General features: G+C 43.9%; 1 protein-coding gene across 2 annotated transcripts in view; it reads left to right on the forward strand.

Moving 5' to 3' along the window:
• Positions 1-7,601: 7,601 nt before the first annotated feature.
• The window catches only part of LOC115146202 (protein O-mannosyl-transferase TMEM260), a 36,999-nt gene continuing 25,759 nt past the window's right edge, over positions 7,602-18,841 (forward strand). The window contains exons 1-4 of one of the 2 annotated variants that reach the window (XM_065004221.1): positions 7,602-7,743; positions 8,114-8,229; positions 13,318-13,349; positions 15,256-15,419. In XM_065004221.1, coding sequence (XP_064860293.1) covers positions 8,124-8,229; positions 13,318-13,349; positions 15,256-15,419 — 302 coding nt within the window. In that variant the 5' untranslated portion in view covers positions 7,602-7,743; positions 8,114-8,123. The remainder of the gene's footprint in view (positions 7,744-8,113; positions 8,230-13,317; positions 13,350-15,255; positions 15,420-18,841) is intronic. The other variant, XM_029688133.2, reaches the window with a different exon arrangement.

Raw genomic sequence — 18,841 nt, forward strand, 5'->3', positions numbered from 1 at the left:
ATGACAGTGCCAGGTTGAAAGTCATGTTTGACTATGGAGATTGCATGGATGTATGCTCGATTCTATGTGGCTGAAATAGCCGAATCCACTCATTTGAAGCGGAGTCCACATACTTTAGTGGATCTGTTCATGTAGAAATACTGTACAAAGACAGCAACATTTTTCATCATACACAACTTGCTCCCCTCTAAACTAAGGGCACACAAAAGGATTTAAATAGATAACATGTAATTTAGTCATTTTGCGGATGAGGATGGAACAGTGGGATGCCGTGCCTCCTAATTAACATTAATCCTGTCGATGTTCAGAGGGGTTTGTGTGTCTGCACCCTCACCTGTTTTTCTGAATGACGGAGAAGACACTGGTGACAGAATGTTAATTTGGAGATCACTGGTTGGCTGCACTGCTTTAAGCGGGGCAGAGTTATGCAAATAAATGACACTGACACAGTGCCAGTTTCTAAATGTTAATATGTGACTTTAATACACATTTACTATTGGTAATAGTGATATAAAGTTTATTTTATCAGCCCTTGACACAGGAAAGAAACATTTTTAAAACACAGAACTTCAAGAGCAGTGAATGTGACCTTCCCTTAATTCCTATACTCTTTTTTAATGTTAACTTCACAAATTCAAAGTGCAAATTAATCTCAATGCAGATCAATACTGCAGCAGCAGCACGTTAAAGGGATCAGGCTGCAGGCATTTAAAAAAAACATTTAACCTTTATTTAACTAGGCAAGTCAGTTAATAACAAATTCCTATTTAAAATGACAGTCTAGTCCGGCAACACTGGGCCTAATGTGCGCCGCCCTATGGGACTCCCAATCACGGCCAGATGTAATGCAGCATGGATTCGATCCAGGTACTATAGTGATGCCTCTTGCACTGAGATGCAGTGCCTTAGACCGCTGCGCCACTTGGGAGCCCATGACTCAAGCATGAAAATAGTTTCCAGGTTTGTAACCAAGTACAAAAATCTAACATTTGCCAAGATAGTATTCATTTTTTGTGTATGCTAAATGTCAAAACTACTAACATTATTCACCTAAACAGCATTGCTATGGTATAGTCTTTAGGTAGTAATACAGCAGAATTTTGGGTGGGAGTGATGGTACAATGTTGAAGCATTTCCCATCAAGATGGACATATGTAACCCATTTGTAGACCGCCCTCGAAGTGTGGCGCTTAGTGCTACTGTGCTCTGGAGGCTTCACAGCATGTATGCCATTGCGGAGCGGTCCATCAAGAGCGCACCACAAACAGAGAAAGGTAGACACAATGTGTGTGATTATTTCAGCCCACTGACAGACTGTCAGGATGCCTGCCTTCACTAGAAGCCCATACCTGCAGGATCAAAGACAGAAGCAGGATACATGTCCTATCAGCCAAAGACACATGCACCCAAGGAAGGGGAGATACAGGTGCCCAAGGAAGGAGATTGAACCCAGAACAAACTTCTGAGTCTTTGTCGTCTCCCTTCTGATAACCATGACATCACTCCTCCCTTTTATGTTGCACCAAAACATATTTTGAAGTTATGAGGTAAACAGTGTTTGAGTAGGGAGTGGTGTGTTTTAACAGCTGTTGGACAGGTGTGTAGATGGGAAGCTGGCAGTAGGTGAGGAGATTTGTTACACGGAGTGGAACAGGGAAACCCAAGAGCAGACTCAGACGAGGAGACTGGGATGAAGTAACCAAGGTATTTATTGAAACGCAGGGGGAAGATGGAGTGCAGGCCAGTGGAAGCTCAGACGGGTTGCAGGAAACCAGGTGCAGCGGCTGAGGCTGGAGCGAGAGGGGTTGGGACAGGGTAAGCAGGTCCGGAGGGGAATCCAAGGGAGCAGTAGAGTGGGGAATCCAGGGCAGAGTAGCAGGATGATGAGACGTGGGACTGGAGACAGGGACCAGAGTCAGAGCGGGCAGAACTGTAGCGGAGAGGAAAACCGTGTCAGGCAAGGAAAACGGGCACAACAGGATCTAAATAGTAACAAACAGCTAGAAACAGACTGACTGAGCAGAGATTACAATCTGGCAGTGTGGAAGTGGCAGGACTGAGTGTTTGTAGGGGTCTTGATTATGGAACAGGTTGCAGCTGGTGGGGATCTGCTCTGACTCCAGCACACCTGTCTCTGCCCACACAATCACACACACAGAGGGAGAGAGCACTGGGGGAGTGGCGGCAGGTCAAGGAGACACAGGATGAGCAGTAGAGGGCGTGACAGGAGCAGATGTAACAAGATCAGATGTCAACCTCAGTGAATGGTGGGTAATGATACTGGGAGGATGGTGTGGGTATCACAAATTATCATTTGCAGTCCATTACAAAACCACTCAAATTAATTTGATAACATCCATCTTATTATTGAAAATGTGAGTCTAAACAAGATATCAATTGATAGCACTGCTACATATTTAGGAGGAAAATAGGTGGTGGTGGACAATAATCAAATAGTAGGGGAGAGCGGGAAAATGCTAGGCCTTACTTGAAAATGGTTTAGAATATGACCATGTGACATGGTGAGGGACAGCATATGCAATGTATTGCCATTCAGCTATATTGTCATGTAAACCTTATTATCCTAGCAGGAGACGGCATATCTCTTGCTGTGTCTGAACCGTGTAACCGTAATTTATCTTTGTCTCATCTATTTTCTGTCCAAGACCCGGTGAACTGGCATGCGAAATGCCACAGGTGGCTGGAGGCTGCACGCAAAGCTTTCAATAGGACACCTTAGCTGGCGACTTGAAGGCTGTGATATTTACCTATGTCCCAGCGTGCTACCAAGGCAAATAATATGCAGATCATCGTCTGTAAATAGGAGATAGGGTTATCCCCCCTCGCTTTAAATGAAGTAACAACAACACGCGCACACCGTCACACGCACAAACACAACAAGACGTTGTTTCCCCGCTTTTTAATTTAGTCAACTTGGCAGTCGTTTTAATCTCCCGGCAAATTGAACGGGTAGGGGATAATGGCAAGCGTTGGATGAATATTATTAATTGCTGGCTATATCTGTCTTGCGCAATTAGTCACTGTTTGCCGCAGAAAACGTCTCATTAATTATCCAAACCCGTTATTCAGCTATAACTGAAGTTACATTTACCTTGAAATAGTGGCAGGCAGAGGTCCACGCTTACCTGGGCCCCATGGTCGAGCACCTCTGCAAATAAATCAGGGTAGAGAGGGTATTTGAAATGTTTTAATTCCTCAACTCAACCTCCTAAAAACCGTCCTTCTCCAGGTGTAGTTTGAATGTTAAATATTGCATATTGCTCTAGGACTGTTTTTTAATGTCACATTTGTCCCTTGTTACATTTGTCCCCACTCTCCCCTATGACCTCTGCCTGTTGGAACTCAAAACAGGCCCAACCTGGTGAAGAAGACCTTGACTTTGATTATGACCTTTGTGCTGTTACTGAGCATGCTCTGCGCATGTTTGTCATCAACTACATTTGTTTGTGGGCAGATGGCCTTTCTTCTTCTGATTTACCACTCTCTCTCGCCCTTCTTTCCCTTCTGTCACTCCCCCCTTCTCCGATTTCCTATTTTGTGGAAGCTGTGGCATATAGCCTACTCATCCCAACAAGGGGACAAATTACTTTAATTACAGAGTAATTGCAGGAGTCGTGTGTTAATTAAATCTTTATCAGTTTAAGTAAGTGGATTGCTCCCACATGGAAACCATGCTGTGACGTGCTGTCTCTCTCCCTCCTCCTATTTCTAAATTCTTCACACCACAGTCATAGACCATCTTATTTCCTTTATTCTCACTCTCCTCCCATTCTCTCTCTCACACACACTCCTCTCTCTAACTTCATTGTGTAGGATTAGTGCCATGTTGGAGGGGTAGTTTGGACCAACTCTGTCAGTAGCCAGCTGCTTTTCTGAAATGCCACAACAAACATGATAGAAACCAAAGTGAGGTAGTGGCCTTCACTGCAAACCAAGATACAAGATTTATCTTCAGGTTCCTGTTGTTTTGCCAAATTGAATCCTCAAATTTTAATTGGTCTCCATTAGGTGTACTGCTCTGGGCGATTGGAACAAGGACTCACTTTGTTGTTCTCCCAACCCCATTGTGTTCCATTGTGCAAAAGGTTGATAATGATTTGTTTATCCTTTCCATCTAGCAGTCTAGTTAAGGAACATTTTCTAAACCAAATGGTGCAAAAGGGACAACGGTTAACGTTAGTTTTAGTCTACAACATCCTTGTTATTCAGTTGATACACAAGTGCGTTGGGACCAGTGTCTATTTTGTTTCCCCTGTCAACTGACTTACATTGAGTGGTAGCTAAATAGCTTTTCAATCACAACCACATCAGTAAGAATCCTGTCTGAAATAGCTTTGCCACCTGCAGTGTTTAGACCACCTATCAGTACCCACTAGGAAAGACTCTGGATCATAAAAGAGGAGTTTCTCTGGTGTAGTCCCTGTGCAGCTTTTGTGTTGTGTACGTGATCACTACGTTTAGGGTGCTATATAAAAGCAGCAAAGTATGAGGCCGACTTTCTGCTTGTTCGCATTTGATCTCTATGGATATACACAGTGTGGATAGTGTCAGTTAGTCTGTGTGTGCAACTGTTTGGCGGGAGGACGAACAATTCTATTATGACTGTGAAGCATATTTCACAGGGGCTTTAGTGGATTACACAGGGTTTGCAGGATGCTTAAGGTAAGATTAAAATAGATAATATAGTAAATCACAGTAAGAGAGAAATCAGACCAAATAGATATATTTGAGTAGCCACTTCTTTGCACGAGTGTGTGTGTATATGCGCTCTGTATGTGTATTTGTCAATGTAAGACATACAGTACGGTGTGGATATTATGGTGGGCTTCACTCTTTACAAGGGCAGGGAGAGAATTACAGTACAGAGACAGATGTCAGACATTAACCGGCTAGCTAGCCTACTTTATCTAAGGCCCCCAACTCCCACTACCTGTCACGGGCGTCTTAAGAAGTGGACCAAGGTGCAGCATGGTCAGCGTACATATTCCTTCTATTAGATAAATGTCGTCAACAATAAACCAAGACGACCGTGAAGCTTAACAGGGCTATGATGCCTCTAACAAAGTTAACTACCCACACTGAAAGGAGGGAAAAAGGGCTACCTAAGTATGATTCCCAATCAGAGACAACGATAGACAGCTGTCCCTGATTGAGAACCATACCCGGCCAAAACATAGAAATAAAGAAACATAGAATGCCCACCCCACATCACACCCTGACCTAACCAAATAGAGAAATAAACCGTCTCTCTAAGGTCAGGGCGTGACACTACCATTTATGATGGATGCCCTTTCCCTATCACTGCACTTTACAAATCACCATTGCTAACACATTAATTTTCTTTCTGTACACATAGGCTAACTGCAAAGATAATGAACGTAATACCACAGCCATTACAGACTAGTATTATTTGCTAATAGCTTGGCGCCATATGGAACCGGGGATTCACCCATGTGGGTAATTCCCATCGTTGGACAAGCTGTCAATAAAAAAGTCTTACATTTTCAGCAAGCATGGGGGGGGGACAGGGAGGGGGCTGTGGATGCTGTATAATCCCTCAGGCTCTGGGATGAGTTCTGTGTCACTAATGTGTCCTGCCAGCTTGCCACATACAGTACAGACATGCCTCTGTACTTTGTGCAGGCAGTTGAGTTTGTAGCTACAGTAGCAGCCTAGCATGGGCTGTCTACAAAGTTCAGAAATGCAGCATGAGACAAATAGAATGGTGAGTTGTTGTGGTGGCTGGTGGTCCAATCTGGGTTTCCTGGCCAAGAAAGGCATTTTAAACTAGCTAATGAAACATGTTTCAAGCTCAAAAAAGGGAAAATACAGAGTAGCAACTGTTCTGTATTGTCCAACGATCCCGTTGGAGGATTCCTCCGTTGACAACCCTCTTGTTCGGTTGTTTGGGGGAGAACTTGAATCTGTGTGTATGCTAAATACACCACGGTGCATCTGTGCATCTATAAGGCCTGTCATAAATCCTCCTTTTCTATGTGCCGGGATTTGTGAGAGTAATGGAACACTCCAACTTCCCCCTTCTCCCTCCTCATATCCCTCTGCCAGCGCTGCAGCCCAGCGGATAACCAAGCGTGGATTAAGAGTGACATTACAGTGAAGAGATGGCTGAGCTGAGAGTGAAGAAGGGTGAGTGCTGGTGTGTGTGTATATATGCTGGATGTGAGTGTGAGTGTGTGTGTGTGTGTGTTTAAGACTGATTAGACAGTACGGGTGTTGGTGAGAGGGGAGAGAGGATTAGAGAACCATCTCTGAGTTCTTTAGGTGCTGACACCACTCCACCTCGCCAAGGGCTCAATTTACTGAGGGATCAGACTCATTTATGATATAGTGTGATTATTATCAGTTCAAAAGGGCAATTTCTTTACTAGGGTAACCCTTCAACTTGGGAATGTGGACACTTGTGAGACGTTTAGGGGTGCATGTACACCTCATTTCATTATCATTGCACATTAGCCCACATTTGAACATATACTGTGATGTAGCTGGACTTATAGAAGAATGAATCTATGCAGCTATAAGAGAATAAGAGAAAGGAGAAGTATATAAATGTGTCCCCACAATTATGTGTCGACACTTCCCTCTCCAGTCATGATTTAATGCCTAAAGCGAACCAAACACTTTAATAATTTTAGTACATTTTATGGACAGATTTGTAGAGCTTTTGAAACAAGAATATCTGCACCATCTACATTCTACACCAGTGAAAATATTATTTGATCTGAGATGTTGACATGATCATCTGCTGTATGTTAAGTGTTATTCATATAGGATGCTAATCTCTCCTCTCTCCATCATATACAAGAACCTAGAGCCTTTTTCAGCTTGACTGACTGTATCAACACACCCAATCAGGAACCAAAACAAACGCAGCTTCCTTCAGTAATTCCTTAACACCTCACAGGATGACCGTGGCTTCTTTCAAAAGACTCCAAATCCAATAAGGCAGCTGGCTATGTTTGAGTTTAAGTTTACCTGGTTTGTCAACATTCTTAAACTGGCCCAGTGTATTGGCTCCCTTGTAATGCATTGCACTTCCTCCTCTGGCTGATACAGAGTAGTCCATCATTGAGCATGTGATTACACACTCAAAATCAGGTTAGAAGATACAACAAAAAATGACAGAAGTCATGGTCCCCTTAGGTTTTTCTCAGCATATTGAGCAAGTTACAGGGCAATTTAATCTTGCTGTCCTTCCATAATCACTTTAAAACACCTAGGTTACAAACATATTCAATGTTCAACCCAAAAACGATGATGACCATAGGTCGGGATGAAGTATCAGATGATATCATAATGATGCCTGTCAATCAATCTCGAAAAGAGCAGGCAAATGTTACATTTTCAAATAGATGTGCAAGATGTGGATGTTTGTGTGTGTTTGCCAAATGTTCAGACATTTTAACAGGATTACTGAGTAGTAGCAGGCTCTGGTAAAAGTGTAGGGTATCACACATGCACTCTATTCCCTCTTGTTGGATGTGACCTAGACTACCCTAACCCATTTTTTCTCCCCAAATCTACCATCTGTCAATACTGCAGTTCCCTCTGGTTTGTCCCCCTGTCCCTTGGAGAATGCTGCTGATGGGCAGACCAGGAAGTGAAATCAGCAGTGTGACTATTGTCATTTGAACTTTATACGGAATAACCTGTTGTGGACCATGCAAGTATTTTTGGAAGCTAGCTATTGATTTGTTTCTTACAGTAAGACATTTAATCAATAATACCTCATATGCACGAGTCAATATGAATGTCGCGTCTTTGTAGCGGAGAAATAGAATGCGCATGGCATGGGGCTGGAGTAGTTACCAGTATCTTGGACATTACTTTCAATGAATAGGCTAGCTAGCTGCCGTAGCTGGCTAGGCTACGTTAGCTAGGCTGTGCTTTAAAATTAGAATAGCTAACGTTACTTTGGCACAACAACAACAAAAACATTTGTAAATAGACGTTGGGGTGTTAGCATTGAAACCTAGCGCTAGCTAGCTACTTATTATTTCAGTGCTAGCTTAGCTTTCCAGCTAATTGTGCATGCAAGCTAGCTAACAATTCGTGTTTTTTCCCCTCTATCTAGCTAACTAGCCATGGTGGTGGAGCAGAGAAGCTGGGTGCTAACTGGTGCCACTGTCGCCTTTGTCGCAGCGCTTTACCTGCCCTGCACACAGAAGGCTGTCCCCGGTGGAGACTCAGGTAAAGCTTATGAGCTTGTCAGGCAGCCAATCGTGTATGGTTTATGACGAGTGACTGGTGGTGACGTCTCACCTACCGGTGATCTGACTAATTATACAGGTACTATATGTAGCATTGCTGTTGTTAAGGATACAATTTAATCACAGTTTATCATGGTTTGTGAGCAAATCACTTTTGCATACACCTTTTCAGTGTGCATGCAGAAGTAGCTAATGTCAGTTCCATACTCCATACATTCAAAATGTTCTCTACTTACCCATATATAACTTGTTACTCCGTTACATCCAAAAACGTTCATATTATATTCAGTGCACACTTTTCTGGTGGTGACATTCCAGTGCATTGAATCTTCTCATTATATGAGGTGCCTGGATACAGCTCTGTTCAGTGGCATTGGTGTTGAATAAGCCATCAAGTCCTTTGTTTTAGTTTGTACTGTACTGTCCATGGTGCTGAATGTTTGTTTTCATGTGTCCTGCGAACATACAGTAAACATCTATGCAGTTCTATAGGCTTATTTGATGACATTTGCTAATATTCTTCTATTTGTTTAGTATATCTTGTGCACACTCAGTCTCTTATAGATTGTCTCTTTAACCATCACAAACAAATAGTAAAATTGTATGTAGTTTTATAGGCCTACTTAACAAAATGTGAAATGTTTCCACTATTTGTGGTCAGAACATTGTTTTGTTTCTCATGTGCTTCCTCTGTCTCTTCCTATCAGAGGAGATTATTTTGGCATGAAGTGAAGATTGGCAGTGCACATTTATTTAGTGATGAAGTAAAATGTTCATTCAAATTATGACAATGAACTGCATTTTAAAGTTGTTTAGTAATGTATTCAGCAGGTAGTGGTGTGTCTCTGCTTGCCTGCAGACTGAGACAGGGAATTACTCCAGTGTCAGGATTACTGATTCATAGATAACCATGGATGGGAGACTGACATTCACATCTGCCACAGTACTTTTGTCAGGCTTTAGTGTCAAAAGTCTCCTCTCCTCCACTATTTGCATTGTTATTAACATAATGTGGGTTTATTTCCTAAAGAGAAACTGCATTTCCTTCAAAAATCTCTCAATAAGAACAAGATCCAAATGTTTCTCTTGTGTAAGTAGGCTACAAACTGTGCTTAGAAATATCATACCGGTATGTACACTACATGACAAAAAATATGTGGACACCTGCTCGTCAAACATCTTTCCTGCTATTCCAGCCTCCACTCTTCTGGGAAGACTTTACACTAGATGTTGGAACATTGCTGCAGGAACTTGTTTCCATTCAGCCACAAGAGCATTACACGGAACCCAAACCGGCTGCGCGCGTGCGCTATCGTGCATACATTTATTTTTCCCCCCCCACACCAAACGCGGTCACGACACGCAGGTTAAAATATCAAAACAAACTCTGAACCAATGACATTAATTTGGGGACAGGTTGAAAATCATTAAACATGTATGGCAATTTAGCTAGTTAGCTTGCACTTGCTAGCTAACGTTAATTTGTCCTATTTAGCTAGCTTGCTGTTGCTAGCTAATTTGTCCTAGGATATAAATATTGAGTTGTTATTTTACCTGAAATGCACAAGGACCTCTACTCCGACAAAAACGTCCAACCGAATCGTTTCTAGTCATCTCTCCTCCTTCCAGGCTTTTTCATAATTTAACTTATATGGTGATCGCATCTAAACTTTCATTGTATTACCACAACTACAGGCAAAACAGTTCGTCTTTCAATCACACCCACGTGGGTATAACCAATGAGGAGATGGCACGTGGGTACCTGATACTATAAACCAATGAGGAGATGGGAGAGGCGGGACTTTCAGCGTGATCTGCGTCAGAAATAGGAATGAGTTCTATTTTAGCCCTTGGTGTAGCAGACGCTAGTTGGCGCTCGAGCAGTGTGGGTGTAACAATTGAATAACATGGATTTCTAAATGTAATTTGCGGTGCATGTGACGTGTCGGGTCTGGCTCACAGTCAGCGTTACAATTCATCCCAAAGATCTCAACAAACCATTTCTGTATGGACCTCTCTTTGTGCACAGGGGCATTGTCATGCTGAAACAGGAAAGGGCCTTCCCCAAACTGTTGTTACAACGTTGAAAGCACAGAATCGTCTAGAATGTCATTGTATGCTGGAAGTAAGGGGCCTAGCCTGAACTGTGAAAGTAGCCCCAGACCATTATTCCTCCTCCACCAAACTTTACAGTCGGCACTATGCATTGGGGCAGGTAGCTTTCTCCTGGCATCCTGCAAACCTAGATTCATTCGTCGGACTGCCAGATGGTAAAGCGTGATTTATCACTCCAGAGAATGCTATTCCACTGCTCAAGAGTCCAATGGTGGCGAGCTTTACACCACACTGTGCATGGCGATCTTAGGTTTGTGTGCGGCTGCTCGGCCATGGAAACCCATTTCATGAATTCCCCGATGAACAGTTCTCGTTGCTTCCAGAGGCAGTTTTGAACTCTATAGTGAGTGTTTCAACTGAGGACAGATGCTTCAGCACTCGGTGGTCTCATTCTGTGAGCTTGTGTGGCCTACCACTTCGCGGTCGAGCTGTTGTTGTTGCTCCTTGACATTTCCACTTCACAATAACAGCACTTACAGTTGACCTGGCAGCTCTAGCAGGGCAGAAATTTGACGAACTGACTTGATGGAAAGGTGCCACGTTGAAAGTCAGAGCTCTTCAGTAAGGCCATTCTACTGCCAATGTTGTCTATGGAGGCTGTGTGCTCGATTTTTATACACCTGAAACCCCACCTCTTTAAGGAATACCTAGGATAGGATAAAGTAATCCTTCTCACCCCCCTTAAAAGACCTGGATGCACTATTGTAAAGTGGCTGTTCCACTGGATGTCATAAGGTGAAAGCACCAATTTGTAAGTCGCTCTGGATAAGAGCGTCTGCTAAATGACTTAAATGTAAATGTAAATGTTATACACCTGTCAAGCTGTGTGTGGCTGAAAAAGTAAAAGCCCCTGATTTGAAGGGGGTGTCCACATACTATTGTGTGTATATATAGTGTAGGTTCAGCTACAGTGAAAGTGGATTTGGGGGCATGAATGCTTTGCTCACTAGGCTTGTGTTGTTCTGGCATACATTCTGCAAAGGGGAAATACATTGAAACTGCATTTTGCCAGATGGAACCATTTGAAAAGCCTGGGCCAGATATGGGAGAGTACAGGAGAAAAGCCCCGAGTAGCCCTGCTGGTTGTGATGCTGCCGAGAGGCCTGGGCCTTTGAAAAAACGTCCAGACCCTTCTCCACAGCGTTTAGGGACGGTGCAGGATGCCCGCTCCGATAGTGCCAGCTGAACACCCTTTCCCAATTCTCCAGGTCTCCGCTTCCATGTTCTAATCTCTTTAGGTGTGATGCGCCCCAGAGAGGCTTGAGCACACCCTGCGGGAACGCTGTTGTCTAGGAATGTGGTGTGTGGAAGTGACAGGGATTATGGGAAGGCTGGTGTGGGTGCCTGTGCTCTGCTATAACAAAGACTCTTGGCGTCCACGCTGCTACCCTGTCGACTCATATATTTTCCCATTTTAGTAATGGGACCGCAGCACTGCTGTATCTCTGTGCCTCTGCCACTCTGATGTTGTGGCCCTATATTATTTACAATTGTATGTTGGTGTGTAAAAGTGTACAATATGGAATGTGTAGTGTGAAATGGAAGATGAGACAGAGTGGTGATAAATGACGACAGGTAGTTCTCATGCCAGGTGAAATGGACCAATGGAAACATTTGAGCTGTGCAATTGAAGAGGTTTCGGGTTTCATGGCCTATTAAACTGATAAGAGTGCGGGCGCTTCATGCGCCAGAAAGTCCAACATGATAATGCACTGTATCACAGAGGTTAAATGCAGAAAATAGAGGCAGGTCGGCCAACTGTTTGAAATTATACTGCAATGTTCTGTCATTTTGGTATTGCATCAAAACCCCAGTTCTTGCAATTCTACAGTCATTTTGTATGTTTATGTGTGTTACTGATATTTATAAAAATCATATTTCTCAACTGAAAAATGTATTTTAATTCAGTCAATATGGCCAAATATTAATTATAGCACAGAGCTAGAAGAACCATTTCCAACTATATAGCCAACAGTTATTGCAAATTGACCACATGTAACACCATCAGTACAATTATATAGACATATTTGCAAAGACTCTCTTATACGCAAATGTATCAGTCAAGTTATATTTCATACAAAACCTTGATGCAAAAACTACAATTCTCATTTCCTAATCTGTTTTTATGTAGAAAAATATTGTCATTGAATTGTACCCCAGAGAAAACAATATCTGATTTATCTATATTCGTCCAGCAGAGGGTGTTGTGTAGGGCACACGCATTTATCAATTACATTTAATCTGAACAAAATTTCAATTTTCATGAGTGGGAGATGCAAACATTGGGTGAAAAATCTGTGTAATTGGAAACGGATTGGATAGATTCTGGCACAAATGGGTTTGTGCCCAAAATGATCTGATGCATCCTGAAATAGCGTTTAGGGGATGAATGCATTTTATGCTGCACCCCACACAGAGGTAGAGACAGTCATAAACCTTGCAACCAGTTCCTGTGTCCTTAAGCTTACCTCATCATGCTCTCATTGTCACCAACACTGCCTCCATCTCTGTGTCCTCTCTGGACCAAAGGAGAGGCTGGGAGTGTGTGAACAGAGAGAAAGGGATGGAAAGACGAAAGAGAAGGGACCTGGTGCATGGGGAGGTTTGGAACAGGAGCGATACTCTCAGATGTGCCTACGTGTGTGCCTGTGTGGCGAAGCATTGGGGAGGAAGTGTTATGGTGTGTTTGTGTGTGTGTGTGTGGCGGAGATGGGAGTAGTTTTTCTATGTGTGTGTGTGTGTGCGTGTGTGTAGGGGGGAGAATCGAGAGAGGAAGAGAATGAGCGTGCCGCTTAGGAAATGTCACACTGGGAAGATTTGCAGGTTTTGATCCAGGCAAATTAATGCAAAACCCCAGTGCAAGTATTTGATTTGGGAAAACTTTGGAGCAGACTTGTCTCTTAATAATAATTATTGGGTTTACATTAATTTCCTCCCCTATTGTCTTCCACAGGAGAGCTGATCACCGCTGCTTGTGAACTGGGGGTAAGCGTTAGCCGTATTGTTTAATCAATTCACTCATTAACTCCTTTAAGCATCACGGAAGTTTAATTAAGCATGGACAGAAAGCAGATTAATTTACTTTCAATCCACAGGTTTTTCCCTTCTTTTCTATACACTTATTTGACTAAGTTGGAAGTAGAGAATGCTATAATTTGCAACCCGTTTTTCAAATCCAATTAAAGTCAATGGTAAGGCGATGGCTTTCTTAGGCTCTGCCTTATGTATGGTATAAGGCTCATTATATCTTTTTTGTGTGTGTGTGTGTAAGCTGGGAAGAATGAACTAAATCGGGTTAACAGTTATAATAAGTTTTATTATTTAATAAAGTTTATTACGCTGCTGTGATCCTTTTAGGGAGGCTGTGTCGGTGTCACTATGCCAGTAATCCTGCCGTTAGTGCCGCAGTCCGTGTGGCCCGCGTGTCTGGCCTCCCCAGTGTTCGGAGGTCCTCCCTGGGCCCGGGAACGCCGGCCCTCCCCTCTGGAGCTCTCTCTCCCCACAGCTCCCAGTGGCCTTGGTGTCCCTCCGCTGTCCTTTAGCTCTTTAACTATGAGCCGGTCCATCTGGATTTGCCCCCACATCCCGTCTTTCCTACCTCCACCTCATGTTCACCTGTGTGGTGCTGCCTGCCTGTCTGACCCACCCATCTGTTTATCAAACTGGGATTTTTCACTGTCTCCCTTCACCCATTATTTTTCTTTCTCTCTCTCTCTTGGGCTCCTCCCCCTTCTCTGTGCCTTTTTACCGCCCACATTTCTTCTCCTTCTGTCTTTCCATTTGACCTCCCTTTGACCGACCTCGCTTTAAAAGCTCCTCCAGTCTCTCACCACTCTCCTCAGACCTAGCTGAGGCTGGTTGTTGTGGACATACCCAGGGATCCAGTGAGCCTCGGCCGTGTCCGTGATGATTGGTGGTGCAATTTATTTATTTATTTTTAATTTGTTTATTTTACCTTTATTTAACCAGGCAAGTCAGTTAAGAACAAATTCTTATTTTCAATGACGGCCTAGGAACAGCGGGTTAACTGCCTGTTCAGGGGCAGAACGACAGATTTGTACCTTGTCAGCTCGGGGGTTTGAACTTGCAACCTTCCGGTTACTAGTCCAACGCTCTAACCACTAGGCTACCCTGCCACCCCACTGCCGCAATCACTCTCTCACCTCTCAGTGGCGGCTCCATTTGAAGGGCTGCCCCTGCTCTACGGCTGACCCAGCCTTATCTGTGTCAGGGAAGGAGTCTGTGTGTAATGACTGAGCCCTTATCGGCCTGGAGGAGACTTAGCGGCTAATTGCAGTGATTTCTGGGATCCCCGGGTGACAGTGGCTGCGGCTCTGAGGGGGTTTGGGGGGCTGGTGTGCACCACGTGCTGCAGCACGGACCCCAGAGAGTTGCCTTGTCCTTGGGAAGTGATGAAGGGAGGAAGAGGAGGAGGAATGGTTTGTGTAGAGAGACAAAAGAGGGTTGGGAGGCCCTCTCATAGCAGAGTCAGTCAGTCAGCGGTCAGGACACAGTAACAGTATGGCTGTCTAGGCCTACCACTCTATCCCTTCACTTCCACCACCACTCCCCCTGGGGCACTCAGGTGCAGCACTGGTGGAAGTGAGGCTAATTAAAATGACAGGCTTTCATTACCCTGCTACCACCTCTCCCTTTCATCCTGCCTCAGCCCCGTACCCCCACTCTGTATAGTTCCACCACACTTATTTAAACATTTCCCACTCCTCAAACGCATTAGCCTGATATCCTGGGCCAGGAGTATTTCCTGAATGGGCCAGGAAAAACTTCTACCTATACACTGATGTCCTCAGGATAGTGGACTCCCTCCTGTCGCTCTCCTCATCATCCCTCCCCCGGTTACTGTCCTCTCTCTCTCTCTCTGTTGGTGCAGGTGGCTCACCCCCCGGGATACCCAGTCTTCACCCTCTTAGCCTGGCTGGCTCTGTCCCTGCTGCCCTATCTCTCCCTCTCCGTGTCTCCGGCCCACAGTGTCAACCTGCTGAGCAGCTTGCTGGGGGCCGGGGCCAGCGGGGCCCTCTGCTTCACTGTCTGCAGGTAAGACTACAGCACATCGCTAGGGCTAGGCGTCTCTCCTGGTCAGGTCACATAGTCAGGAAAAACTCCAGGTCCTTCTTATCTAATTACAATCAACATTGTTAGTCTGCTGCATCCAATAGTAATTCTGCTATTCTGCATGTTTGTCAATTATATACAGTGCCTTGCGAAAGTATTCGCCCCCCTTGAACTTTGAGACCTTTTGCCACATTTCAGGCTTCAAACATAAAGATATAAAACTGTATTTTTTTGTGAAGAATCAACAACAAGTGGGACACAATCATGAAGTGGAACGACTTTTTTAACAAATCAAAAACTGAAAAATTGGGCGTGCAAAATTATTCAACCCCTTTACTTTCAGTGCAGCAAACTCTCTCCAGAAGTTCAGTGAGGATCTCTGAATGATCCAATGTTGACCTAAATGACTAATGATGATAAATACAATCCACCTGTGTGTAATCAAGTCTCCGTATAAATGCACCTGCACTGTGATAGTCTCAGAGGTCCGTTAAAAGCGCAGAGAGCATCATGAAGAACAAGGAACACACCAGGCAGGTCCGAGATACTGTTGTGAAGAAGTTTAAAGCCCGATTTGGATACAAAAAGATTTCCCAAGCTTTAAACATCCCAAGGAGCACTGTGCAAGCGATAATATTGAAATGGCAGGAGTATCAGACCACTGCAAATCTACCAAGACCTGGCCGTCCCTCTAAACTTTCAGCTCATACAAGGAGAAGACTGATCAGAGATGCAGCCAAGAGGCCCATGATCACTCTGGATGAACTGCAGAGATCTACAGCTGAGGTGGGAGACTCTGTCCATAGGACAACAATCAGTCGTATATTGCACAAATCTGGCCTTTATGGAAGAGTGGCAAGAAGAAAGCCATTTCTTAAAGATATCCATAAAAAGTGTCGTTTAAAGTTTGCCACAAGCCACCTGGGAGACACACCAAACATGTGGAAGAAGGTGCTCTGGTCAGATGAAACCAAAATTGAACTTTTTGGCAACAATGCAAAACGTTATGTTTGGCGTAAAAGCAACACAGCTCATCACCCTGAACACACCATCCCCACTGTCAAACATGGTGGTGGCAGCATCATGGTTTGGGCCTGCTTTTCTTCAGCAGGGACAGGGAAGATGTTTAAAATTGATGGGAAGATGGATGGAGCCAAATACAGGACCATTCTGGAAGAAAACCTGATGGAGTCTGCAAAAGATCAGGACCAGCTGACATGATGACTCCTTGCTGTCGCCAGTCCACCTGGCCATGCTGCTGCTCCAGTTTCAACTGACCTGAGCCCTAGGACCATGCCCCAGGACTACCTGACATGATGACTCCTTGCTGTCCCCAGTCCACCTGACTGTGCTGCTGCTCCAGTTTCAACTGTTCTGCCTTATTATTATTCGACCATGCTGGTCATTTATGAACATTTGAACATCTTGGCCATGTTCTGTTATAATCTCCACCCGGCACAGCCAGAAGAGGACTGGCCACCCCACATATGCTCTCTCTAATTCTCTCTTTCTTTCTCTCTCTCGGAGGACCTGAGCCCTAGGACCGTGCCCCACGACTACCTGACATGATGACTCCTTGCTGTCCCCAGTCCACCTGATTGTGCTGCTGCTCCAGTTTCAACTGTTCTGCCTTATTATTATTCGACCATGCTGGTCATTTATGAACATTTGAACATCTTGGCCATGTTCTGTTATAATCTCCACCCGGCACAGCCAGAAGAGGACTGGCCACCCCACATAGCCTGGTTCTTCTCTAGGTTTCTTCCTAGGTTTTGGCCTTTCTAGGGAGTTTTTCCTAGCCACCGTGCTTCTACACCTGCATTGCTTGCTGTTTGGGGTTTTAGGCTGGGTTTCTGTACAGCACTTTGAGATATCAGCTGATGTACGAAGGGCTATATAAATAAATTTGATTTGATTTGACTGGGACAGAGATTTATCTTCCAACAAGACAATGATCCAAAACATAAAGCAAAATCTACAATGGAATGGTTCAAAAATAAACATATCCAGGTGTTAGAATGGCCAAGTCAAAGTCCAGACCTGAATCCAATCGAGAATCTGTGGAAAGAACTGAAAACTGCTGTTCACAAATGCTCTCCATCCAACCTCACTGAGCTCGAGCTGTTTTGCAAGGAGGAATGGGAAAAAATGTCAGTCTCTCGATGTGCAACTGATAGAGACATACCCCAAGCGACTTACAGCTGTAATCGCAGCAAAAGGTGGCGCTACAAAGTATTAACTTAAGGAGGCTGAATAATTTTGCACGCCCAATTTTTCAGTTTTTGATTTGTTAAAAAAGTTTGAAATATCCAATAAATGTCGTTCCACTTCATGATTGTGTCCCACTTGTTGTTGATTCTTCACAAAAAAAATACAGTTTTATATCTTTATGTTTGAAGCCTGAAATGTGGCAAAAGGTCGCAAAGTTCAAGGGGGCTGAATACTTTCGCAAGGCACTGTAGATCAGTGGTACCCAAACGTTTTATAGTCCCGTACCCCTTCAAACATTCAACCTCCAGCTGAGTACCCCCTCTAGCACCAGGGTCAGCGCACTCTCAAATGTTTGTTTTTTCCATCATTGTAAGCCTGCCACACACACCCTCTATACAATACATTTATTAAACATAATAATTTGTTTTTGTCACAAACCGGCTCGTGGGAAGTGACAGAGAGCTCTTATAGGACCAATGCACAGATAATAATCGAATAATAGGCACGTGGTAGCAAAGGGCATCAGTGTCTTAACAGCGCGATTTGCCAAGGCAAGAAACTCTGAGCGCAGCTCAATTCAAAAATCTGGCAGTGGCTTCTGATTTAAATTCAATTTTCACAGAACCGCTTGTTGCAATTTCAATGAGGCTCTCTTGTTCAGATATCGGTAAGTGGACTGGAGGCAGGGCATGAAAGGGATAACGAATCCAGTTGTTTGTGTCATCTGTTTCGGGAAAGTACTTGGGTATATTGCGCACCAAACTCACTCAGGTGCTTCGCTATTTCACATTTGACTTTGACTGTCCGTAAGCTTGAGTTCATTTGCGCACAAAAAAATCATACAATGATGGAAAGACCTGTGTGTTGTCCTTGTTCATGCAGACAGAGAAGAGCTCCAACTTCTTAATTATAGCCTCAATTTTGTCCCGCACATTGAAATTAGTTGCGGAGAGTCCCTGTAATTCTAGATTCATATCATTCAGGCCAGAAAAAACATCACCCAAATAGGCCAGTCATGTGACAAACTCATCATGCAAGCGGTCAGACAAGTGAAAAATATGGTCAGCGAAGAAAACTTTAAGCTCGTTTCTCAATACAAAAAACGTGCCAATACTTTGCCCCTTAATATCCAGCGCAATTCTGTCTGTTGTAATAGCGTTACATGGTCGCTGCCGATATCATTGCATAGTGCA

Source organism: Oncorhynchus nerka, linkage group LG18 (genome assembly GCF_034236695.1).
Source record: "Oncorhynchus nerka isolate Pitt River linkage group LG18, Oner_Uvic_2.0, whole genome shotgun sequence".
Taxonomy (NCBI): Eukaryota; Metazoa; Chordata; class Actinopteri; order Salmoniformes; family Salmonidae; genus Oncorhynchus; species Oncorhynchus nerka.